This window comes from Leptodactylus fuscus, chromosome 10 (assembly GCF_031893055.1).
Source record: "Leptodactylus fuscus isolate aLepFus1 chromosome 10, aLepFus1.hap2, whole genome shotgun sequence".
NCBI classification, from domain to species: Eukaryota; Metazoa; Chordata; class Amphibia; order Anura; family Leptodactylidae; genus Leptodactylus; species Leptodactylus fuscus.
This window is the reverse complement of record NC_134274.1, coordinates 142717-169142: the sequence shown is the minus strand read 5'-3', so window position 1 is coordinate 169142 and position 26426 is coordinate 142717. Positions and strand designations below refer to the sequence as shown.

At 52.3% G+C, this 26426-nt stretch overlaps 2 protein-coding genes and 1 long non-coding RNA gene across 4 annotated transcripts in view; all 3 read left to right on the top strand.

Moving 5' to 3' along the window:
• Positions 1-17660, top strand: part of TIAL1 (TIA1 cytotoxic granule associated RNA binding protein like 1) — a 29106-nt gene extending 11446 nt beyond the window's left edge. The window contains exons 3-12 of one of the 2 annotated variants that reach the window (XM_075257666.1): positions 3706-3855; positions 7557-7611; positions 8018-8105; positions 10447-10522; positions 10603-10711; positions 10799-10894; positions 11375-11459; positions 11567-11690; positions 17113-17252; positions 17332-17660. In XM_075257666.1, the coding sequence (XP_075113767.1) occupies positions 3706-3855; positions 7557-7611; positions 8018-8105; positions 10447-10522; positions 10603-10711; positions 10799-10894; positions 11375-11459; positions 11567-11690; positions 17113-17252; positions 17332-17452 (1044 nt within the window). In that variant the 3' untranslated portion in view covers positions 17453-17660. Of the gene's footprint in view, positions 1-3705; positions 3856-7556; positions 7612-8017; positions 8106-10446; positions 10523-10602; positions 10895-11374; positions 11460-11566; positions 11691-17112; positions 17253-17331 lie in introns of both variants that reach the window. The other variant, XM_075257665.1, reaches the window with a different exon arrangement.
• Positions 896-2131, top strand: LOC142182893 (uncharacterized). Its single transcript, XR_012711759.1, has 3 exons — positions 896-1048; positions 1580-1658; positions 2008-2131. It is a non-coding gene; the product is annotated as an uncharacterized LOC142182893 (long non-coding RNA).
• Positions 17661-20067: 2407 nt separating the features above from the next.
• Positions 20068-26426, top strand: part of RGS10 (regulator of G protein signaling 10) — a 19854-nt gene continuing 13495 nt past the window's right edge. Inside the window, exon 1 of the mRNA XM_075288272.1 lies at positions 20068-20268. Within this exon, the coding sequence (XP_075144373.1) occupies positions 20220-20268 (49 nt within the window). The 5' untranslated portion in view covers positions 20068-20219. The remainder of the gene's footprint in view (positions 20269-26426) is intronic.

The following is a 26426-nucleotide window of genomic DNA, read 5'->3' as shown; positions in this document are numbered from 1 at the left end:
GAGGGGAGGACAGGAGTTTAGGTCAGGTATGGAGAGGACAGGTGGTGGAGATTACATATGAGGAGAGGACAGGAGATTAGGACATGTATGGAGAGGACAGGTGGTGGAGATTACATGTGAGGGGAGGACAGGAGATTAGGACATGTATGGAGAGGACAGGTGGTGGAGATTACATGTGAGGGGAGGACAGGAGTTTAGGTCATGTATGGAGAGGACAGGTGGTGGAGATTACATGTGAGGGGAGGACAGGAGTTTAGGTCATGTATGGAGAGGACAGGTTGTGGAGATTACATGTGAGGAGAGGACAGGAGATTAGGACATGTATGGAGAGGACAGGTGGTGGAGATTACATGTGAGGGGAGGACAGGAGTTTAGGTCATGTATGGAGAGGACAGGTTGTGGAGATTACATGTGAGGAGAGGACAGGAGATTAGGACATGTATGGAGAGGACAGGTTGTGGAGATTACATGTGAGGAGGTATCAGGAGATTAGGTCATGTATGGAGAGGACAGGTTGTGGAGATTACATGTGAGGAGAGGACAGGAGATTAGGTCATGTATGGAGAGGACAGGTTGTGGAGATTACATGTGAGGAGAGGACAGGAGATTAGGTCATGTATGGAGAGGACAGGAGATTACATGTGAGGAGAGGACAGGTGGTGGAGATTACATGTGAGGGGTATCAGGAGATTAGGACATGTATAGAGGGGACAGATTGTGGAGATTACATGTGAGGAGGTATCAGGAGATTAGGTCATGTATGGAGAGGACAGGTGGTGGAGATTACATGTGAGGAGAGGACAGGAGATTAGGTCATGTATGGAGAGGACAGGTGGTGGAGATTACATGTGAGGAGAGGACAGGAGATTAGGACATGTATGGAGAGGACAGGTGGTGGAGATTACATGTGAGGGGGTATCAGGAGATTAGGTCATGTATGGAGAGGACAGGTGGTGGAGATTACATGTGAGGAAGTATCAGGAGATTAGGTCATGTATGGAGAGGACAGGTGGTGGAGATTACATGTGAGGAGGTATCAGGAGATTAGGTCATGTATGGAGAGGACAGGTGGTGGAGATTACATGTCATGGGAGGACAGGAGTTTAGGTCATGTATGGAGAGGACAGGTGGTGGAGATTACATGTGAGGGGAGGACAGGAGATTAGCACATGTATGGAGAGGACAGGTGGTGGAGATTACATGTGAGGAGAGGACAGGAGATTAGGTCATGTATGGAGAGGACAGGTGGTGGAGATTACATGTGAGGAGGTATCAGGAGATTAGGTCATGTATGGAGAGGACAGGTTGTGGAGATTACATGTGAGGGGGTATCAGGAGATTAGGACATGTATGGAGAGGACAGGTTGTGGAGATTACATGTGAGGAGAGGACAGGAGATTAGGTCATGTATGGAGAGGACAGGTTGTGGAGATTACATGTGAGGAGAGGACAGGAGATTAGGTCATGTATGGAGAGGACAGGTTGTGGAGATTACATGTGAGGAGAGGACAGGAGATTAGGTCATGTATGGAGAGGACAGGTTGTGGAGATTACATGTGAGGAGAGGACAGGAGATTAGGTCATGTATGCAGAGGACAGGTTGTGGAGATTACATGTGAGGGGGTATCAGGAGATTAGGACATGTATGGAGAGGACAGGTGGTGGAGATTACATGTGAGGAGAGGACAGGAGATTAGGTCATGTATGGAGAGGACAGGTGGTGGAGATTACATGTGAGGGGAGGACAGGAGTTTAGGTCATGTATGGAGAGGACAGGTGGTGGAGATTACATGTGAGGAGAGGACAGGAGATTAGGTCATGTATGGAGAGGACAGGTGGTGGAGATTACATGTGAGGGGAGGACAGGAGTTTAGGTCATGTATGGAGAGGACAGGTGGTGGAGATTACATGTGAGGGGGTATCAGGAGATTAGCACATGTATGGAGAGGACAGGTGGTGGAGATTACATGTGAGGAGAGGACAGGAGATTAGGTCATGTATGGAGAGGACAGGTGGTGGAGATTACATGTGAGGAGGTATCAGGAGATTAGGTCATGTATGGAGAGGACAGGTTGTGGAGATTACATGTGAGGGGGTATCAGGAGATTAGGACATGTATGGAGAGGACAGGTTGTGGAGATTACATGTGAGGAGAGGACAGGAGATTAGGTCATGTATGGAGAGGACAGGTTGTGGAGATTACATGTGAGGGGGTATCAGGAGATTAGGTCATGTATGGAGAGGACAGGTTGTGGAGATTACATGTGAGGAGAGGACAGGAGATTAGGTCATGTATGGAGAGGACAGGTTGTGGAGATTACATGTGAGGAGAGGACAGGAGATTAGGTCATGTATGGAGAGGACAGGTTGTGGAGATTACATGTGAGGAGAGGACAGGAGATTAGGTCATGTATGCAGAGGACAGGTTGTGGAGATTACATGTGAGGGGGTATCAGGAGATTAGGACATGTATGGAGAGGAATTTGCTGCAGTTTTTTGAGCCAGAGCCAAGTATGTCTACGATAGGAAATCTAGCGGAAGCTTCTTATACTTCTATTTACTACTTAATCCAGTCCTGACTTTATATCCAAAAACCGCATCAAAATCTGCAACAAAAAAAAAATCTGGGTTTCTGCCTTAAATGGAGTCTGTCAGCACAAAAGAGGCCTAGCCCTACAAGGTCCTGGGATTTGGTGATGTCGCAGTTGTGTGCTGACAGACTCCCTATGTATTGCATCCCCTCCATTGTAAACCAGTAGGCGTTCATATAGAATTATGGTAATACCTGGGTCTGAGGGCGCCGCTGAGTGGATGCGAGTTATTAAAAATCACTTTATTGTTCCAAAGACAGAGGTAAAAGAAGGCTCCGCGTTTCGAGGCTGTTCTAGCGTCTTCCTCAGCACCTTCTTGTACAGGTTCCCACGCTCTGACATTGGATTTTACATTGGCCTGAGGAAGACGCTAGAACAGCCTCGAAACGCGGAGCCTTCTTTTACCTCTGTCTTTGGAACCAAGAAAGTGATTTTTAATAACTCGCATCCACTCAGCGGCGCCCTCAGACCCGGTTTTCACTGTTTTCCATTTTCCCTTGTGTATACCCACCACCTCCCAGGTTGGTGTCCGGAGTAGCTGCAACTGAGGGCGCCATCTTGCAAGTGCCAGGGCGCCAGTTTTTTATTATTTTTTATTATTTGTCTTCATATAGAGTTGCTCCCCGTTTCTTTCCCTTTTCTGGGGGGCTTCCTACTAGATTTTGGAGTTTGTCACCCCCTCATCCAGAAGAGCATTTGTGAGGTCAGACCTTCACCCTTGACATTTAGTTAGAGGGGTCACCATGGATGCCCATAGCACATGAGGCCTGGATTTTGTACTGATGGCTGAGGAGGTTTGCAGGGTATTAGGTTTCGGGGAGTTTGTAGATAAGGGGCCGATAGTGTATATACAGTACTCAGTAACAATATACAGGGGGGAGTTTGTATCCTCTGCAGAGGGTTCGGTGCAGGGTCTCAGGCTGTTGAACAGCACAATAAATAGAAGGGATCCAGGAAGCAAAATTAGGGAATGAAGCGATGAACTCCACAAATGCTTCAAGAACATGAAGAATAAGCTTGGTTACACTTGAGAAGGTTCCGGCTCCTCGGCTTGTGGGTGATACCGTCATGTGGTTTGTACATGAGGAATGACACTCTCTTTCTCCATCCACAGCAAACTGACAGCCGGAGGGTCGCCGCATCTGTCGGCTTCTCCGTCCTGCCAAACACCAGCAATGATCCCTACTGCTTTGTGGAGTTTTTTGAACATAGAGACGCAGCCGCTGCATTAGCTGCCATGAATGGCCGGAAGATTCTGGGGAAGGTAAGAAGCCAGAAATCATTTTATTATTACACATTCTCACCCTGCCGCTGTACGAAGAAGCTCTTGAGGGTCCGCCCTGTCCATTGTCCTCTGCAGCTTAACCCCTTCACTGCCAGGGGTCTCCGGAAATTTGACATCTCTGGTAGCCGGAGCAATTTTCAGTTTTGAGATGGACAAACAAATCCTAATTTGCAACATTAAAAAATAATGCAACCCCCCCCCCCCCCCCCCCCCCCCCCGTCCTTATCTATAGACACCTGCAGCAATGGCACTGTCGTCAGCAATGGCACTGTGAGAGCGGTGAGGAACGTTGTCCCCCCCCCCCCCCCCCGCAGCGTCATCCCTGGGCAGCAAGCGACCCCCCCCCCTCAGCTTCATCCCCGGGCAGTAAGCAGTGCCCCCTCTGCTCCTTAGCATCATCCCTGGGTGGTAAGAAGTGCCCTCTGCTCCTCAGCGTCATCCCTGGGCAGTAAGCGAGGCCCCCTCTCCTCAGCATCATCCCTGGGCAGTAAGCAGCGCCCCCTCTGCTCCTCAGCGTCATCCCTGGGCAGTAAGCGACGCCCCCCCCCCCCCAGCATCATCCCTGGGCAGCGCCCCCCCCTCTCCTCAGCATCATCCCTGGGCAGTAAGCGAGGCCCCCTCTCCTCAGCATCATCCCTGGGCAGTAAGCAGCGCCCCCTCTGCTCCTCAGCGTCATCCCTGGGCAGTAAGCAGCGCCCCCTCTGCTCCTCAGCGTCATCCCTGGGCAGTAAGCGACGCCCCCCCCCCCAGCATCATCCCTGGGCAGCGCCCCCCCACCCCTCAGCATCATCCCTGGGCAGTAAGCGAGGCCCCCTCTCCTCAGCATCATCCCTGGGCAGTAAGCAGCGCCCCCTCTGCTCCTCAGCATCATCCCTGGGCAGTAAGCGACGCCCCCCCCCCCCCTCCCCCCCCAGCATCATCCCTGGGCAGCGCCCCCCCACCCCTCAGCATCATCCCTGGGCAGTAAGCGACGCCCCCCCCACCCCCCACCCCCCAGCATCATCCCTGGGCAGTAAGCGACGCCCACCCACCCCTCAGCATCATCCCTGGGCAGTAAGCGACGCCCCCCCCCCAGCATCATCCCTGGGCAGTAAGCGAGGCCCCCTCTCCTCAGCATCATCCCTGGGCAGTAAGCGACGCCCCCCCCCCAGCATCATCCCTGGGCAGTAAGCGACGCCCCCCCACCCCACCCCTCAGCATCATCCCTGGGCAGTAAGCGAGGCCCCCTCTCCTCAGCATCATCCCTGGGCAGTAAGCGAGGCCCCCTCTCCTCAGCATCATCCCTGGGCAGTAAGCGAGGCCCCCTCTCCTCAGCATCATCCCTGGGCAGTAAGCAGCGCCCCCCCACCCCACCCCTCAGCATCATCCCTGGGCAGTAAGCAGCGCCCCCTCTCCTCAGCATCATCCCTGGGCAGTAAGCGACACCCCCCCCCCCCCCAGCATCATCCCTGGGCAGTAAGCAGCGCCCCCTCTGCTCCTCAGCGTCATCCCTGGGCAGTAAGCAGCGCCCCCTCTGCTCCTCAGCGTCATCCCTGGGCAGTAAGCGACGCCCCCCCCCCCAGCATCATCCCTGGGCAGCGCCCCCCCACCCCTCAGCATCATCCCTGGGCAGTAAGCGAGGCCCCCTCTCCTCAGCATCATCCCTGGGCAGTAAGCAGCGCCCCCTCTGCTCCTCAGCATCATCCCTGGGCAGTAAGCGACGCCCCCCCCCCTCCCCCCCCAGCATCATCCCTGGGCAGCGCCCCCCCACCCCTCAGCATCATCCCTGGGCAGTAAGCGACGCCCCCCCCACCCCCCAGCATCATCCCTGGGCAGTAAGCGACGCCCCCCCCCACCCCCCACCCCCCAGCATCATCCCTGGGCAGTAAGCGACGCCCACCCACCCCTCAGCATCATCCCTGGGCAGTAAGCGACGCCCCCCCCCAGCATCATCCCTGGGCAGTAAGCGAGGCCCCCTCTCCTCAGCATCATCCCTGGGCAGTAAGCGACGCCCCCCTCCCAGCATCATCCCTGGGCAGTAAGCGACGCCCCCCCACCCCACCCCTCAGCATCATCCCTGGGCAGTAAGCGAGGCCCCCTCTCCTCAGCATCATCCCTGGGCAGTAAGCGAGGCCCCCTCTCCTCAGCATCATCCCTGGGCAGTAAGCAGCGCCCCCCCACCCCACCCCTCAGCATCATCCCTGGGCAGTAAGCAGTGCCCCCTCTCCTCAGCATCATCCCTGGGCAGTAAGCGACACCCCCCCCCCCCCAGCATCATCCCTGGGCAGTAAGCAGCGCCCCCTCTCCTCAGCATCATCCCTGGGCAGTAAGCGACGCCCCCCCCCCAGCATCATCCCTGGGCAGTAAGCGACGCCCCCCCCCCCCTCCCCCCCCAGCATCATCCCTGGGCAGCGCCCCCCCACCCCTCAGCATCATCCCTGGGCAGTAAGCGACGCCCCCCCCACCCCCCACCCCCCAGCATCATCCCTGGGCAGTAAGCGACGCCCACCCACCCCTCAGCATCATCCCTGGGCAGTAAGCGACGCCCCCCCCCCAGCATCATCCCTGGGCAGTAAGCGAGGCCCCCTCTCCTCAGCATCATCCCTGGGCAGTAAGCGACGCCCCCCCCCCAGCATCATCCCTGGGCAGTAAGCGACGCCCCCCCCACCCCACCCCTCAGCATCATCCCTGGGCAGTAAGCGAGGCCCCCTCTCCTCAGCATCATCCCTGGGCAGTAAGCAGCGCCCCCCCACCCCACCCCTCAGCATCATCCCTGGGCAGTAAGCAGCGCCCCCTCTCCTCAGCATCATCCCTGGGCAGTAAGCGACGCCCCCCCCCCAGCATCATCCCTGGGCAGTAAGCGACGCCCCCCCCCCCTCCCCCCCCCAGCATCATCCCTGGGCAGCGCCCCCCCACCCCTCAGCATCATCCCTGGGCAGTAAGCGACGCCCCCCCCACCCCCCACCCCCCAGCATCATCCCTGGGCAGTAAGCGACGCCCACCCACCCCTCAGCATCATCCCTGGGCAGTAAGCGACGCCCCCCCCCCCAGCATCATCCCTGGGCAGTAAGCGAGGCCCCCTCTCCTCAGCATCATCCCTGGGCAGTAAGCGACGCCCCCCCCCCAGCATCATCCCTGGGCAGTAAGCGACGCCCCCCCACCCCACCCCTCAGCATCATCCCTGGGCAGTAAGCGAGGCCCCCTCTCCTCAGCATCATCCCTGGGCAGTAAGCAGCGCCCCCCCACCCCACCCCTCAGCATCATCCCTGGGCAGTAAGCAGCGCCCCCCCACCCCACCCCTCAGCATCATCCCTGGGCAGTAAGCAGCGCCCCCTCTCGCAGTACATAGCTATAGACACTGCTGTGAGGGACTGTAAGATATGCCCTTCTGACAGTGCAGCGCTACGGTACCGGCACTGATAGCTCTTCACCGGGGGCACAGAACGGGAAAGCCGGCTCTCTAGAGGTGCATCACCTGGACTTGTTCTGGGTTTAGGAGTCCCTTGGTCGGTCATACTCCGTGATTGTCATGTATGTCGCCCTCTTAGAGCAGTGGCTGTCAATCACTGAATAGGACCAAGGATTGAGCAGAGATGTAGATGAAGCTGTCCCTGTCATGTTATACTTTGAGTGACCTGAGGGGGCGTCTTGTGTCTCCTCGTCATTTCTTACATTCACTAATGATTCTCCTGTTCCTGCAGGAAGTGAAAGTAAATTGGGCGACGACTCCGAGCAGTCAGAAGAAGGACACGTCCAGTAAGTAGAGCTTCCTGCGCTGGCGCCTTCACGCTCTTTGTCTTTCATGTGACTGTATGATGCTGCTATTAATCCCTTTTTGTTGCAGGCCCCTCCAGCAGAAAAGGGGTTAAGAGACTGTGGGCGATAGCTTTTCACGTCCCTGTGCTGTTTAGGCTGCCTCTCTTGGTATTCTCTCTCATTTATCTCAATTCTAAGCACTTCTCTTTGTTACTGGTGGTTTCTGCTGGTGCCGGAGCTTGGCTCCTGTCCGCTCGCCCTCTTACTTGATCTCTGAGACTGGCTTTAAGCAGCTGTGAGTGTGTGACGTAGCACCCAGTCCTGTGTAGAGCCCCCACGCTGTCCTGGACACCCGGGCGGAGCGTCGCGGCTTCCAGCTGACTAACACAAAGCCCTTTCTTTACAGATCACTTTCATGTGTTTGTTGGAGATTTGAGCCCAGAAATCACCACGGAAGACATAAAATCTGCGTTCGCTCCATTTGGTAAAATATCGTAAGTATTTTGGCGCGCCGCCACCTGCCTGAGCTCCTGTCTGTTCTACGTGTTTGATCCTTTTAATATTGCACTTTGACGGTAGATGACGCCATTTGTGCCCAGCTTGTTTCCATTCACAGCCGGGGCCGCACTCGGAGTGTTGGGCCCCTGCTGGGTGTCCCCCAATATTCTGTAGACATAACACTTGGCTTATATATAGTGTAAGTATGGTGGTGGTGTGGGGGGGGGTTGTTGCTTCTCCATCACTGTGTACGAAGATTGTAAAGCCTCAGACGTTGCTGTGTGCAGCGGCCGCTGGTCAGCAGCTGTATCCAAGCCCTGCGCAGTGCTGCACCAACTAGTCTGAGCCCTGCGCAGCGCTGCACCAACTAGTCTGAGCCCTGCGCAGCGCTGCACCAACTAGTCTGAGCCCTGCACAGTGCTGCACCAGCTAGTCTGAGCGCTGCAGCAGCTAGTCTGAGCCCTGCGCAGCGCTGCACCAACTAGTCTGAGCCCTGCACAGCTTCACCAGCTAGTCTGAGCCCTGCACAGCGCTGCACCAGCTAGTCTGAGCCCTGCACAGCGCTGCACCAGCTAGTCTGAGCCCTGCGCAGCGCTGCACCAACTAGTCTGAGCCCTGCGCAGCGCTGCACCAACTAGTCTGAGCCCTGCGCAGCGCTGCACCAACTAGTCTGAGCCCTGCGCAGTGCTGCACCAACTAGTCTGAGCCCTGCGCAGCGCTGCACCAGCTAGTCTGAGCCCTGCGCAGCGCTGCACCAGCTAGTCTGAGCCCTGCACAGCGCTGCACCAGCTAGTCTGAGCCCTGCACAGCGCTGCACCAGCTAGTCTGAGCCCTGCACAGCGCTGCACCAGCTAGTCTGAGCCCTGCACAGCGCTGCACCAGCTAGTCTGAGCCCTGCGCAGTGCTGCACCAGCTAGTCTGAGCCCTGCGCAGTGCTGCACCAGCTAGTCTGAGCCCTGCGCAGCGCTGCACCAGCTAGTCTGAGCCTTGCGCAGCGCTGCACCAGCTAGTCTGAGCCTTGCGCAGCGCTGCACCAGCTAGTCTGAGCCTTGCGCAGTGCTGCACCAGCTAGTCTGAGCCCTGCGCATTGCTGCACCAGCTAGTCTGAGCCCTGTGCAGCGCTGCACCAACTAATTTGAGCCCTGCGCAGCGCTGCACCAGCTAGTCTGAGCCCTGCACAGCGCTGCACCAGCTAGTCTGAGCCCTGCACAGCGCTGCACCAGCTAGTCTGAGCCCTGCACAGCGCTGCACCAGCTAGTCTGAGCCCTGCACAGCGCTGCACCAGCTAGTCTGAGCCCTGCACCAGCTAGTCTGAGCCCTGCACAGTGCTGCACCAGCTAGTCTGAGCCCTGCACAGCGCTGCACCAGCTAGTCTGAGCCCTGCACAGCGCTGCACCAGCTGGTCTGAGCCCCCGGTCTCCTCCATATCTCTGCAATGTCTGATTTTCTGCTGTGTCTGTTTGCGCCGCTCTTTGGTAAGTCGGTCTCTTTAGCAGGGTGTAAGTCTTTCCCGACTCCCCCTCTCCATTAAACTGAATAGCATTCTGATTATTTTGCAGAATTGCTGGTAGCTGGACAGAATCTTGAAGGCTTTCAGCAAGGAACTGTGCACACTGGACTCAGTTGTAGATTATTATTATTTTTTATTCTCCTTTCTATTGATTCTCTTTGATATTCTCCGTCTCTCTTGATATTTGCAGTCTATCTATCTCCTATCTCTATTCAGTGCAGATTGATATTACACAATCCATCTCTGTGTAAGTTTTGTTGTTTTTGTACTGGTGTGCTGAAGTTATTGTTCTTCTTTAGTAATATTCTCCTTTTCTTAAATTTTCTGAAAATGTCAATTTTTCAAAATTTACAGCTGCCCAAACTCCAAAATGGTGGTAAAGAATTGACCAAGAAAAATAAAGAAATCTGTTAACAGGCCATGTATGCCTTTTAATTCCTACTTTTTCCTCTTTTTTCAATTTTGATATTTGATATATTCTGCAGCCATTGATTTTAGTGAGTGCATGGTGAGCCCGGACTGTTGAGTGCCTAGACTAGAGCGTAGAGCCTTTCTAATGTGTCAGCGGCAGGTTGCATGTTTATTCCATGTTATATTAGAGCTGTGTGCCGTAGATATCATGTACTTTGTGGTCAGGCTGGGCTAGGGAGCTAGTCATGGTTAGCCCGTACCTGGAGGATAACTGGCAGGGGTAGGTAGAGGAAGCAGGAGGGCTGTCTACACAGTACAGTGTGTGTGGTTCCTTATAGATTCGTATTGATGATTTTACTCCTTTGTCTTGTCCTCCGGCTTTCGTCCTCTCATCCGTCTGTCCTCTCTTCTCACAGCGATGCCAGGGTGGTGAAGGATATGGCAACAGGCAAGTCCAAGGGCTACGGTTTTGTGTCCTTCTATAACAAGCTGGTAAGTGGAGGTGGCTCGTCTGCCCTTCGGCCTCCTCGTCGTAGCTCTTTGTTGTGGACTCACCTGTGTTCTTCTCTCAGGACGCAGAGAACGCCATCGTGCACATGGGAGGACAGTGGTTGGGCGGACGACAAATTAGGACTAACTGGGCAACGCGCAAACCCCCCGCACCAAAAAGCACGCAGGAAAGTGAGTGTCGGAGCGCTCTCCCGGAGCTGTCCTCGGACGGTAGTGGTAAATGGGGTGACTCATGTGCCGACTCTTCTCTCGCTTCAGATAACTCCAAACAATTGAGGTTTGAAGATGTGGTCAATCAGTCCAGCCCGAAAAACTGTACTGTGTACTGCGGGGGCATCGGCTCGGGTCTGACGGGTGAGTGGGCCGCTCAAGGCTTATTCCTCTGTTGTTTGCTTCGCTTCTTGCCTACTCCTATCTGTTCTAGTTCATAGAGATATCCAACATTTATATACATTGCCCACAATGGCGGCTTATCCCCTATCCAAAGGATGGAGTCATGCGAACTGGGGGGGTCCTTGCATTCCCATCTGAATGGCGCAATGATGATGCAGGCACGCTGCCGCTCCAATGCTTTCTATTGGACTATTGCCCGATCACCTTGTGGTAATAATGAGTAGGGGTCCTACTCAACTTACTCTGTGGATAGGGGATCAGTTACCCGATTATTTTGGGGCCAGACTATTGCTGTGTGACCAAAGCTTTCCATCCATGTCTCCCTGAGACTCGCGGAATCCACAGGCTCACAATGGGGTTATAGAGCGATGAGACCACCACTGTCACCTGCCGTTCTGAAGCTTGTCCCCATTACTGACGTGTCTCGTGTCCTTCTTACAGATCAGCTGATGAGACAGACATTTGGGGTGTTCGGTCAGATAATGGAAATCCGGGTTTTCCCTGAGAAGGGCTATTCTTTTATTAGGTGAGTGGATGGTTCATGCGGCCGGTGCCGTTCCCCGAGGAGCCAGGATTGGAGCATGGACGGCTTTCGTATTCCACTAACCTTTCTTCGCATTGTCTTTCTCTCAGGTTTTCGAGCCACGACAGTGCTGCACATGCTATAGTGTCTGTGAATGGCACCACCATAGAGGGTCACGTGGTGAAGTGTTATTGGGGCAAAGAGACACCTGACATGACAAAAAATTTCCAGCAAGTAAGAGATTTGTCCCCCATGTTATGCGGAAGGTTTTGCCTTTATACTATAGAGTGATGTCACTATAATGAGGGAGCCTTACCCGTCGTGTTCCCCTCAGGCCACCGTCATTATTGATATGAGACATGTGGTTGTCCTGGAACACATACTGAGGGGGGAGGAGTCCACATAGTGTGTGTGTGGGGGGGTCCAAATAGTGACAGTATAGGGGAAGACCATGTATAGCAGCTTACAGTACAGTATAGAGGAAGATCATCTACAGCAGCTCACAGTACAGTATAGGAGAAGATCATCTACAGCAGCTCACAGTACAGTATAGGGGAAGATTATCTACAGGAGCTCACAGTACAGTATAGGAGAAGATCATCTACAGCAGCTCACAGTACAGTATAGGGGAAGATTATCTACAGGAGCTCACAGTACAGTATAGGGGAAGATCATCTACAGCAGCTCACAGTACAGTATAGGGGAAGATCATCTACAGCAGCTCACAGTACAGTATAGGGGAAGATCATCTACAGGAGCTCACAGTACAGTATAGGAGAAGATCATCTACAGCAGCTCACAGTACAGTATAGGAGAAGATCATCTACAGCAGCTCACAGTACAGTATAGGGAAAGATCATCTACAGCAGCTCCCAGTACAGTATAGAGGAAGATCATCTACAGCAGCTCACAGTACAGTATAGGGGAAGATCATCTACAGCAGCTCACAGTACAGTATAGGGGAAGATCATCTACAGGAGCTCACAGTACAGTATAGGAGAAGATCATCTACAGCAGCTCACAGTACAGTATAGGAGAAGATCATCTACAGCAGCTCACAGTACAGTATAGGGGAAGATCATCTACAGCAGCGGACAGTACAGTATAGGAGAAGATCATCTACAGCAGCTCACAGCACAGTATAGAGGAAGATCATCTACAGCAGCTCCCAGTACAGTATAGGGGAAGATCATCTACAGCAGCTCACAGTACAGTATAGGGGAAGATCATCTACAGCAGCTCACAGTACAGTATAGAGGAAGATCATCTACAGCAGCTCACAGTACAGTATAGGGGAAGATCATCTACAGCAGCTCACAGTACAGTATAGGGGAAGATCATCTACAGCAGCGGACAGTACAGTATAGGGGAAGATCATCTGCAGCAGCTCACAGTACAGTATAGGGGAAGATCATCTACAGCAGCTCACAGTACAGTATAGGAGAAGATCATCTACAGCAGCTCACAGTACAGTATAGAGGGAAGATCTACAGCAGCTCACAGTACAGTATAGAGGAAGATCATCTGCAGCAGCTCACAGTACAGTATAGGAGAAGATCATCTACAGCAGCTCCCAGTACAGTATAGGGGAAGATCATCTACAGCAGCTCACAGTACAGTATAGAGGGAAGATCTACAGCAGCTCACAGTACAGTATAGAGGAAGATCATCTACAGCAGCTCACAGTACAGTATAGAGGGAAGATCATCTACAGCAGCTCACAGTACAGTATAGGGGAAGATCATCTACAGCAGCTCACAGTACAGTATAGGAGAAGATCATCTACAGCAGCTCCCAGTACAGTATAGGGGAAGATCATCTACAGCCGCTCCCAGTACAGTATAGGGGAAGATCATCTACAGCAGCTCCCAGTACAGTATAGAAGATCATCTACAGCAGCTCCCAGTACAGTATAGGGGAAGATCATCTACAGCAGCTCACAGTACAGTATAGGAGAAGATCATCTACAGCAGCTCACAGTACAGTATAGGGGAAGATCATCTACAGCAGCTCACAGTACAGTATAGGGGAAGATCATCTACAGCAGCTCACAGTACAGTATAGGGGAAGATTATCTACAGGAGCTCACAGTACAGTATAGGAGAAGATCATCTACAGCAGCTCACAGTACAGTATAGGGGAAGATTATCTACAGGAGCTCACAGTACAGTATAGGGGAAGATCATCTACAGCAGCTCACAGTACAGTATAGGGGAAGATCATCTACAGCAGCTCACAGTACAGTATAGGGGAAGATCATCTACAGGAGCTCACAGTACAGTATAGGAGAAGATCATCTACAGCAGCTCACAGTACAGTATAGGAGAAGATCATCTACAGCAGCTCACAGTACAGTATAGGGAAAGATCATCTACAGCAGCTCCCAGTACAGTATAGAGGAAGATCATCTACAGCAGCTCACAGTACAGTATAGGGGAAGATCATCTACAGGAGCTCACAGTACAGTATAGGAGAAGATCATCTACAGCAGCTCACAGTACAGTATAGGAGAAGATCATCTACAGCAGCTCACAGTACAGTATAGGGGAAGATCATCTACAGCAGCGGACAGTACAGTATAGGAGAAGATCATCTACAGCAGCTCACAGCACAGTATAGAGGAAGATCATCTACAGCAGCTCCCAGTACAGTATAGGGGAAGATCATCTACAGCAGCTCACAGTACAGTATAGGGGAAGATCATCTACAGCAGCTCACAGTACAGTATAGAGGAAGATCATCTACAGCAGCTCACAGTACAGTATAGGGGAAGATCATCTACAGCAGCTCACAGTACAGTATAGGGGAAGATCTACAGCAGCTCACAGTACAGTATAGAGGGAAGATCTACAGCAGCTCACAGTACAGTATAGAGGAAGATCATCTACAGCAGCTCACAGTACAGTATAGAGGGAAGATCATCTACAGCAGCTCACAGTACAGTATAGGGGAAGATCATCTACAGCAGCTCACAGTACAGTATAGGAGAAGATCATCTACAGCAGCTCCCAGTACAGTATAGGGGAAGATCATCTACAGCCGCTCCCAGTACAGTATAGGGGAAGATCATCTACAGCAGCTCCCAGTACAGTATAGGAGAAGATCATCTACAGCAGCTCCCAGTACAGTATAGGGGAAGATCATCTACAGCAGCTCACAGTACAGTATAGGAGAAGATCATCTACAGCAGCTCACAGTACAGTATAGGGGAAGATCATCTACAGCAGCTCACAGTACAGTATAGGAGAAGATCATCTACAGCAGCTCACAGTACAGTATAGGGGAAGATCATCTACAGCAGCTCACAGCACAGTATAGGGGAAGATCATCTACAGCAGCTCCCAGTACAGTATAGGAGAAGATCATCTACAGCAGCTCCCAGTACAGTATAGGAGAAGATCATCTACAGCAGCTCCCAGTACAGTATAGAGGAAGATCATCTACAGCAGCTCCCAGTACAGTATAGGAGAAGATCATCTACAGCAGCTCACAGTACAGTATAGGGGAAGATCATCTACAGCAGCTCACAGTACAGTATAGGGGAGGATCATCTACAGCAGCTCACAGTACAGTATAGGGGAAGATCATCTACAGCAGCTCACAGTACAGTATAGGAGAAGATCATCTACAGCAGCTCACAGTACAGTATAGGGGAAGATCATCTACAGCAGCTCACAGTACAGTATAGGGGAAGATCATCTACAGCAGCTCACAGTACAGTATAGGGGAAGATCATCTACAGCAGCTCACAGTACAGTATAGGGGAAGATCATCTACAGCAGCTCACAGTACAGTATAGGGGAAGATCATCTACAGCAGCTCACAGTACAGTATAGGGGAAGATCATCTACAGCCGCTCACAGTACAGTATAGGGGAAGATCATCTACAGCAGCTCCCAGTACAGTATAGGGGAAGATCATCTACAGCCGCTCCCAGTACAGTATAGGGGAAGATCATCTACAGCAGCTCCCAGTACAGTATAGGGGAAGATCATCTACAGCAGCTCACAGTACAGTATAGGGGAAGATCATCTACAGCAGCTCACAGTACAGTATAGGGGAAGATCATCTACAGCAGCTCACAGTACAGTATAGGGGAAGATCATCTACAGCAGCTCACAGCACAGTATAGGGGAAGATCATCTACAGCAGCGGACAGTACAGTATAGGGGAAGATCATCTACAGCAGCTCACAGTACAGTATAGGGGAAGATCATCTGCAGCAGCTCACAGTACAGTATAGGGGAAGATCATCTGCAGCAGCTCACAGTACAGTATAGGGGAAGATCATCTACAGCAGCGGACAGTACAGTATAGGGGAAGATCATCTACAGCAGCTCCCAGTACAGTATAGGAGAAGATCATCTACAGCCGCTCCCAGTACAGTATAGGGGAAGATCATCTACAGCAGCTCCCAGTACAGTATAGGGGAAGATTATCTACAGCAGCTCACAGTACAGTATAGGGGAAGATCATCTACAGCAGCTCCCAGTACAGTATAGGGGAAGATCATCTACAGCCGCTCCCAGTACAGTATAGGGGAAGATCATCTACAGCAGCGGACAGTACAGTATAGGGGAAGATCATCTACAGCAGCTCCCAGTACAGTATAGGAGAAGATCATCTACAGCCGCTCCCAGTACAGTATAGGGGAAGATCATCTACAGCAGCTCCCAGTACAGTATAGGGGAAGATCATCTACAGCAGCTCCCAGTACAGTATAGGGGAAGATCATCTACAGCAGCGGACAGTACAGTATAGGGGAAGATCATCTACAGCAGCTCCCAGTACAGTATAGGAGAAGATCATCTACAGCCGCTCCCAGTACAGTATAGGGGAAGATCATCTACAGCAGCTCCCAGTACAGTATAGGGGAAGATCATCTACAGCAGCTCACAGTACAGTATAGGGGAAGATCATCTACAGCAGCTCACATCTAGATCATAGTGTAGGGTGAAGGTTATTTACAGCAGCTTGTATCACTCTATAGGAGGAAGATCATATACAGACAGATAGTGGAAAGTATAAGAGGTGAATCTAATAGCCATGTACCGTTGTGTATGTACCAGTGTGTGTGTATGTACCAGTGTGTGTATGTATCGGTGTATGTATGTACCGGTGTGTGTGTGTATCGTTGTGTATGTACCAGTGTGTATGTACCGATGTGTGTATGTATGTATTGTGTATGTACTGGTGTATGTATGTACCGGTGTGTGTGTACCGTTGTGTATATACTGGTGTGTGTGTGTACCGTTGTGTATGTATCAGTGTATGTATGTACCGTTGTGTACGTATGTATCGGTGTATGTGTGTACCGGTGTGTGTGTGTGTGTGTGTATACCAGTGTATGTATGTACCGGTGTGTGTGTGTGTGTGTATGTACCGTTGTGTCCCTGGTAGTGCTACTTCTACAGCGACTGGAAAAGCAGAGCCAGGTTGTGGGATTGTAGGCCGAGCTGTTCTTACCCCCAGAGGAGGTGACGAGACCGGTGCCAGGGAATGCCAGAAGTAGGACGGTGTAACAGGTGCACCTGAGGGACCCTCATGAAATCCTTGTGTATATCTGGTGCATTGTAGGTGTTCCTACCCTCTAATCCTTCCTAGGCTGGTCTGATCTGTTCGCAGTACAAGCAATAACTTGTTCCATCTCTTGCAGGTGGATTACAGTCAGTGGGGTCAGTGGAGTCACATGTATGGCAACCCTCAGCAGTATGGGCAGTATGTTACCAATGGCTGGCAAGTACCATCCTATGGCATGTATGGACAGGCGTGGAATCAGCAAAGCTTCGGAGTAGAGTAAGTGCGTGCAGTAAGTGGGGACTGACCGCTCTCCGGATGTTTTCTGAGTCTTCATTCCCTATCTTTTGTATTGCAGACAGTCACAGTCAGCCACATGGATGGGAGGCTTCAGTGCCCAACCCCCACCGCCGTCACAAGGGCCGTCAGTGATACAGAACCCACCAGGCTACAGTATGGCCAGTTACCAAACGCAGTGAGAGAACTTTTCTAAGAGTCTATAATCCAGCGAGGAGGACGGAAGAAGGGGAATCCATAGACTATATTTATTTCTGGAGCCATCGGCACTGCGCAGACGGAATGGACTCATCTTTATAGGGTTTTTTTTTTTCTCCCCCCTCCCCTGAAGTTCAGGACTGGTCTTAAATTCAGCTTTCCTTCTGTACACAATAAAAGCCATTTCAGAGATGTGCGTAGAGAAGTGTAAGTGACGGCCGCGCTGCTTGTCGTTCTCCTCGCCATCATGGTGGGGTGCAATGGTTCTCTGTATATAACGGAGAGGTTTTCTATGTGATTGCAGCTCCTCTGTGTATATAGATGTTCCCCATCTCTGGTGTGGCACTTGTAAGGAGCCTGCATCCCAGGAGTAGCCTTAATTCCAGTGCCCCCCATCCTGTAAATCCATTGTATTCTATGATTAGAAGGTTTGGGGGGGCTGCGAGGAGTTCGTCCTCCCTCCTTCTCTGCAATTTGCCTAGTTTTTTTTAAAAAACCGATTTATTCATGATTTACCCATTTGGTGATATTGGCAGATTTGTGTGACCCCCCCATGCTATGACATTGCTCATATTGTGGAGACGTTACGTCATCACCAACACCCGACCACATTTGTCTGAGGATTTTTTGACCCAAATAAGACCTGCCAATAAATTTTTAATGATGGAACCAAATTGTGGCCTCCTCCTTCACTAGGACCGTGCGATGTAATGTCAGTGGTAATAAGTCGCTGGCTGGCATTGTCATAGCCCAAAAGTTCACAGGTCTGCACAGGGTCTGGAACATCCCGACCCCCATCTAGGGAGGAGAGACTTAGAGCAGCCGTGAAGGTCCTTCCAGGTAACCGGGCCCGAAAGTAAATCGTCCCATCTTTACCTTGTAGGTTGTTCCCTCCTGTCTGAGCAGAGCAATGGCCTCTCGCACCTTCATCTATGTGGAGCTAATGAAGTTGATCCCATAGAGATGACTGGACCTGCGGCCTATGTACATGACTGATCCCCTAAATACAGGGTTACACGTTATGTCCCTCCAGGACCGATTGGAGAAGTAATTCATATAAAGCAAAGGATCCCTCTAATAAAACGTAACGCTTACAAATCCAAATCTTAGTCGTGAAATGGAACCAACAAAGTAGTCAGATCCCAAAGGGCAGTATGGGAGTCTGTCTTATCCCAGGAGTCATATGGGGGGCCCTATACAACACCCTACAAAAACCACTCCTGCCTTTACAAAGGGATTCCCACAGCTGTCCCTGAGAGATCCCTAATGTGTCACCTCCGATGAGTCCCCGCCACGTGGAGAGCAGAGCAGTAAGTGCACAAGTAGCTCAGGGAAGCCACGTGGATCTTCTTGTGGGGTGTTAGGGCGTGATATTAGGCTATTCCAGTGCAGGACAACACCTTACAGCCGTGGGTGCTATAATGCATATCAGGACTCCTAGGAATGTCCTGTGCACATGGTAGAGCGGCTGCCCCTGCTATCCCTGCAGCTGAGGCCAGGCCCTGACAGTCTTGTCCCCTTTCCCATTCCTTGACAGAAAGAAGTGTTTATTCATCCTTACTGTGATGGACAGCGCCATCATTCCTATAAGACTGCACTGTGTGTCCTTGGCCAAGGCTCCATGAACATCAGTATGATGCCAGTATATTATCACAGGTCCGTGCTGGAAGCCAAAACCTGGGACAGGCCTAATGTCTGTCTGCAGCCCAGGCTCACTGTTGGAAATAAATGGGATTGTTCATGGATATGATCCCTGCACCAAGTGTGTAATATATATATGTGTGTATATAGGTACCTAGCAGAGATATCCAAGTATCCAACCCCAAAGATAGGCCAGGAGATGGAGAGGAACCCCAGATCGGAGCAGGTAGCCCGAACCTCAGCACAACGCATGCAGGGGTAACCTGCTCACAAAAGGGACACGTAACCCAAAAGTATTCCTGCTGTTCTGCACCACAGGAATCCAGCGCCACACGGCTGCAGAGTGACCCCATGATTGTTATGTAATGGGTGTACGCTGACTTCTACTGTATTACTAGTACATGGATGATGGAAATACTCAGCACTGACCATTGCACACCATAAAGGTCATCTGACCTCTGACCCTCCACTGACCGTCGGCCTGAGCCGGTGATTGTGTTCACGAGAGATCTCTGTGTTAGGATGAAGTGTGTAACTCCTAAAGCCGTCAAGTGCAAACCCAGAAGCCGATTGACTAGAATGGAAATAAGAAAGACCGAGCCTATAATCCTTTCCAATATTCAGTCCTAGAGGTAAGAGCGGCGATCACGGTCCGGCCTGCCAGTCACCAATCTCTGTTGTATTCCCCGATGTCGCTGCAGACCCTGGTGTATTTGGTCTGGGGGTTTAGCACATCTGGTGGCAGCTATGGAGGAATCAGGAAGGGAGAGGCAGACAAGTCTGTACAGAGTCAGACATTCTTCTAGTCTATTCTTCCACCTCAGCCGAACATCTCCCTAAAACAAAGGCACAAGGAGAACTAATAGTCCCAGCCTCTCCTTCTTCCCCTGGTCTGTCCAGTGCAGGAGCTGCTCTCTGCTCTGTCGTCTTATAACTCCAGAAGAGTTGTGGCCAGAGTCATGTCCTAAGAGGGAGGTGTAGACAGAGCGGTGGGTGGGAAGAGACATTCTGTGACTCAGAGCCTGAACGGAGCTGGAGAAGAGATCTAGACCGGGGTCGCAGGTTTAACAGGAACCCTCATTGAGTTGCACGTGTGTCATCCTTCTAGACATGTTCACCCGGGCAGTCACCAGATTGGGCAGGAAGAGGCCCCCATCAGGTCAGTGCCAACAACCTATATCTACATTACATCACTAAACAGTACAGCAGGAATACTAGGTCCTGGGCAAGACGTCTCCACCAACTCCATCTGCCCTTATATCTCCTGTCCTGTGCTCTCTTATCCCCTCTCTGCCCCTATACCTCCTGTCCTGTGCTCTCTTCTCCCCTCTCTGCCCCTATACCTCCTGTCCTGTGCTCTCTTATCCCCTCTCTGCCCCTATACCTCCTGTCCTGTGCTCTCTTATCCCCTCTCTGCCCCTATACCTCCTGTCCTGTGCTCTCTTATCCCCCTCTCTGCCCCTATACCTCCTGTCCTGTGCTCTCTTATCCCCTCTCTGCCCCTATACCTCCTTTCCTGTGCTCTCTTATCCCCTCTCTGCCCCTATACCTCCTGTCCTGTGCTCTCTTATCCCCTCTCTGCCCCTATACCTCCTGTCCTGTGCTCTCTTATCCCTTCTCTGCCCCTATACCTCCTTTCCTATGCTCTCTTATCCCCTCTCTGCCCCTATACCTCCTTTCCTGTGCTCTCTTATCCCCTCTCTGCCCCTATACCTCCTTTCCTATGCTCTCTTATCCCCTCTCTGCCCCCTATACCTCCTGTCCTGTGCTCTCTTATCCCCTCTCTGCCCCTATACCTCCTGTCCTGTGCTCTCTTATCCCCTCTCTGCCCCTATACCTCCTTTCCTATGCTCTCTTATCCCCTCTCTGCCCCTATACCTCCTGTCCTGTGCTCTCTTATCCCCTCTCTGCCCCTATACCTCCTTTCCTATGCTCTCTTATCCCCTCTCTGCCCCTATACCTCCTGTCCTGTGCTCTCTTATCCCCTCTCTGCCCCTATACCTCCTGTCCTGTGCTCTCTTATCCCCTCTCTGCCCCTATACCTCCTTTCCTGTGCTCTCTTATCCCCTCTCTGCCCCGATACCTCCTGTCCTGTGCTCTCTTATCCCCTCTCTGCCCCTATACCTCCTGTCCTGTGCTCTCTTATCCCTTCTCTGCCCCTATACCTCCTTTCCTGAGCTCTCTTATCCCCTCTCTGCCCTTATACCTCCTGTCCTGTGCTCTCTTATCCCCTCTCTGCCCCTATACCTCCTTTCCTGTGCTCTCTTATCCCCTCTCTGCCCCTATACCTACTGTCCTGTGCTCTCTTATCCCTTCTCTGCCCCTATACCTCCTGTCCTGTGCTCTCTTATCCCCTCTTTGCCCCTATTCCTCCTTTCCTGTGCTCTCTTATCCCTTCTCTGCCCCTATACCTCCTGTCCTGTGCTCTCTTATCCCCTCTTTGCCCCTATTCCTCCTGTCCTGTGCTCTCTTCTCCCCTCTCTGCCCCTATACCTCCTGTCCTGTGGTCTCTTATCCCCTCTCTGCCCCTATTCTTCCTGTCCTGTGCTCTCTTATCCCCCTCTCTGCCCCTAAACTTCCTGTCCTGTGCTCTCTTATCCCCTCTCTGCCCCTATACCTCCTGTCCTGTGCTCTCTTATCCCTTCTCTGCCCCTATACCTCCTGTCCTGTGCTCTCTTATCCCTTCTCTGCCCCTATACCTCTTTTCCTGTGCTCTCTTATCCCCTCTCTGCCCTTATACCTCCTGTCCTGTGCTCTCTTCTCCCCTCTCTGCCCCTATACCTCCTGTCCTGTGCTCTCTTATCCCCTCTCTGCCCCTATTACTTCCTGTCCTGTGCACTCTTATCCCCTCTCTGCCCCTATACTTCCTGTCCTGTGCACTCTTATCCCCTTTCTGCCCCTATACCTCCTTTCCGTGTGCTCTCTTATCCCCTCTCTGCCCCTATACTTCCTGTCCTGTGCACTCTTATCCCCTCTCTGCCCCTATACCTCCTGTCCTGTGCTCTCTTATCCCCTCTCTGCCCCTATACTTCCTGTCCTGTGCTCTCTTATCCCCTCTCTGCTCCTATACCTCCTGTCCTGTGCTCTCTTCTCCCCTCTCTGCCCTTATATCTCTTGTCCTGTGCTCTATTATCCCCTCTCTGCCCCTATACCTCCTGTCCTGTGCTCTCTTATCCCCTCTCTGCCCTTATACCTCCTGTCCTCTCTTCTCCCCTCTCTGCCCTTATATCTCCTGTCCTGTGCTCTATTATCCCCTCTCTGCCCCTATACCTCCTGTCCTGTGCTCTCTTATCCCCTCTCTGCCCCCTATACCTCCTGTCCTGTGCTCTCTTATCCCCTCTCTGCCCCTATACCTCCTGTCCTGTGCTCTCTTATCCCTTCTCTGCCCCTATACCTCCTTTCCTGAGCTCTCTTATCCCCTCTGCCCTTATACCTCCTGTCCTGTGCTCTCTTATCCCCTCTCTGCCACTATACCTCCTTTCCTGTGCTCTCTTATCCCCTCTCTGCCCCTATACCTACTGTCCTGTGCTTCTTCTATCCCTTCTCTGCCCCTATACCTCCTGTCCTGTGCTCTCTTATCCCCTCTCTGCCCCTATTCCTCCTTTCCTGTGCTCTCTTATCCCTCTCTGCCCCTTATATCTCCTGTCCTGTGCTCTCTTCTCCCCTCTCTGCCCCTATACCTCCTGTCCTGTGCTCTCTTATCCCCTCTCTGCCCCTATACCTCCTGTCCTGTGCTCTCTTATCCCCTCTCTGCCCCTATACCTCCTGTCCTGTGCTCTCTTATCCCCTCTCTGCCCCTATACCTCCTGTCCTGTGCTCTCTTATCCCCTCTCTGCCCCTATACCTCCTGTCCTGTGCTCTCTTATCCCCTCTCTGCCCCTATAACCTCCTGTCCTGTGCTCTCTTATCCCCTCTCTGCCCCTATACTTCCTGTCCTGTGCACTCTTATCCGCTCTCTGCCCCTATACCTCCTGTCCTGTGCTCTCTTATCCCCTCTCTGCCCCCTATACTTCCTGTCCTGTGCTCTCTTATCCCCTCTCTGCCCCTATACCTCCTGTCCTGTGCTCTCTTCTCCCCTCTCTGCCCTTATATCTCCTGTCCTGTGCTCTATTATCCCCTCTCTGCCCCCTATACCTCCTGTCCTGTGCTCTCTTATCCCCTCTCTGCCCTTTATACCTCCTGTCCTGTGCTCTCTTATCCCCTCTCTGCCCTTATACCTCCTGTCCTGTGCTCTCTTATCCCCCTTTCTGCCCCTATACCTCCTGTCCTGAGCTCTCTTATCCCCTTTTTTGCCCCTATACCTCCTGTCCTGTGCTCTCTTATCCCCTCTCTGCCCTTATACCTCCTGTCCTGTGCTCTCTTATCCCCTTTCTGCCCCTATACCTCCTGTCCTGTGCTCTCTTATCCCCTCTCTGCCCCTATACCTCCTGTCCTGTGCTCTCTTATCCCTCCTCTCTGCCTTATACCTCCTGTCCTGTGCTCTCTTATCCCCTCTCTGCCCGTATACCTCCTGTCCTGTGCTCTCTTATCCCCTCTCTGCCCCTATACCTCCTGTCCTGTGCTCTCTTCTCCCCTCTCTGCCCCTATACTCCTGTCCTGTGCTCTCTTCTCCCCTCTCTGCCCTTATATCTCCTGTCCTGTGCTCTATTATCCCCTCTCTGCCCCTATACCTCCTGTCCTGTGCTCTCTATCCCCTCTCTGCCCCTTATACTCCTGTCCTCTCTTCTCCCCTCTCTGCCCTTATATCTCCTGTCCTGTGCTCTATTATCCCCTCTCTGCCCTATACCTCCTGTCCTGTGCTCTCTTATCCCCTCTCTGCCCCTATACCTCCTGTCCTGTGCTCTCTTATCCCCTCTCTGCCCCTATACCTCCTGTCCTGTGCTCTCTTATCCCTTCTCTGCCCCTATACCTCCTTTCCTGAGCTCTCTTATCCCCTCTCTGCCCCTTATACCTCCTGTCCTGTGCTCTCTTATCCCCTCTCTGCCACTATACCTCCTTTCCTGTGCTCTCTTATCCCCTCTCTGCCCCTATACCTACTGTCCTGTGCTCTCTTATCCCCTCTCTGCCCCTATACCTCCTGTCCTGTGCTCTCTTATCCCCTTTCTGCCCCTATACCTCCTGTCCTGTGCTCTCTTATCCCTTCTCTGCCCCTATACCTCCTTTCCTGTGCTCTCTTATCCCTTCTCTGCCCCTATACATCCTGTCCTGTGCTCTCTTATCCCCTTTCTGCCCCTATACCTCCTGTCCTGTGCTCTCTTATCCCCTCTCTGCCCCTATACCTCCTGTCCTCTGATCTCTTATCCCCCTCTCTGCCCCTATACCTCCTGTCCTGTGCTCTCTTATCCCCTCTCTGCCCCTATACCTCCTGTCCTGTGCTCTCTTATCCGCTTCTCTGCCCCTATACCTCCTGTCCTGTGCTCTCTTATCCCCTCTCTGCCCCTATACCTCCTGTCCTGTGGTCTCTTATCCCCTCTCTGCCCCTATATCTCCTGTCCTGTGCTCTCTTCTCCCCTCTCTGCCCCTATACCTCCTGTCCCTGTGCTCTCTTATCCCCTCTCTGCCCCTATACCTCCTGTCCCTGTGCTCTCTTATCCCCTTTCTGCCCCTGTACCTCCTGTCCTGTGCTCTCTTATCCCTTCTCTGCCCCTATACCTCCTTTCCTGTGCTCTCTTATCCCTTCTCTGCCCCTATACATCCTGTCCTGTGCTCTCTTATCCCCTTTCTGCCCCTATACCTCCTGTCCCTGTGCTCTCTTATCCCCTCTCTGCCCCTATACCTCCTGTCCTCTGATCTCTTATCCCCTCTCTGCCCCTATACCTCCTTTCCTGTGTCTCTCTTATCCCTTCTCTGCCCTATACATCCTGTCCTGTGCTCCTCTTATCCCCTTTCTGCCCCTATACCTCCTGTCCTGTGCTCTCTTATCCCCTCTCTGCCCCTATACCTCCTGTCCTCTGATCTCTTATCCCCTCTCTGCCCCTATACCTCCTGTCCTGTGCTCTCTTATCCCCTCTCTGCCCCTATACCTCCTGTCCTGTGCTCTCTTATCCCCTCTCTGCCCCTATACCTCCTGTCCTGTGCTCTCTTATCCCCTCTCTGCCCCTATACCTCCTGTCCTCTGCTCTCTTATCCCCTCTCTGCCCCTATATCTCCTGTCCTGTGCTCTCTTCTCCCCTCTCTGCCCCTATACCTCCTGTCCTGTGGTCTCTTATCCCCTCTCTGCCCCTATATCTCCTGTCCTGTGCTCTCTTCTCCCCTCTCTGCCCCTATACCTCCTGTCCTGTGCTCTCTTATCCCCTCTCTGCCCTATACCTCCTGTCCGTGCTCTCTTATCCCCTTTCTGCCCCTATACCTCCTGTCCTGTGCTCTCTTATCCCTTTTCTGCCCCTATACCTCCTTTCCTGTTGCTCTCTTATCCCTTCTCTGCCCCTATACATCCTGTCCTGATCTCTCTTATCCCCTTTCTGCCCCTAACCTCCTGTCCTGTGCTCTCTTATCCCTTCTCTGCCCCTATACATCCTGTCCCTGATCTCTCTTATCCCCTTTCTGCCCCTATACCTCCTGTCCTGTGCTCTCTTATCCCCTCTCTGCCCCTATACCTCCTGTCCTCTGATCTCTCTATCCCCTCTCTGCCCCTATACCTCCTGTCCTGTGCTCTCTTATCCCCTCTCTGCCCCTTATATCTCCTGTCCTGTGCTCTCTTATCCCCTCTCTGCCCCTATATCTCCTGTCCTGTGCTCTCTTATCCCCTCTCTGCCCCTATACCTCCTGTCCTGTGCTCTCTTATCCCCTCTCTGCCCTTATACCTCCTGTCCTGTGCTCTCTTATCCCCTCTCTGCCCCTATATCTCCTGTCCTGTGCTCTCTTATCCCCTCTCTGCCCCTATATCTCCTGTCCTGTGCTCTCTTATCCCCTCTCTGCTCCTATACCTCCTGTCCTCTGATCTCTTATCCCCTCTCTGCCCCTATACCTCCTGTCCTGTGCTCTCTTATGCCCTCTCTGCCCCTATATTTCCCTGTCCTCTGATCTCTTATCCCCTCTCTGCCCCTATACCTCCTGTCCTGTGCTCTCTTATCCCTTCTCTGCCCCTATACCTCCTTTCCTGTGCTCTCTTATCCCCTCTCTGCCCCTATACCTCCTGTCCTGTGCTCTATTATCCCCTCTCTGCCCCTATACCTCCTTTCCTGTGCTCTCTTATCCCCCTCTCTGCCCCTATATCTCCTGTTCTGTGCTCTCTTATCCCCTCTCTGCCCCTATACCTCCTGTCCTGTGCTCTCTTATCCCCTCTCTGCCCCTATACCTCCTGTCCTGTGCTCTCTA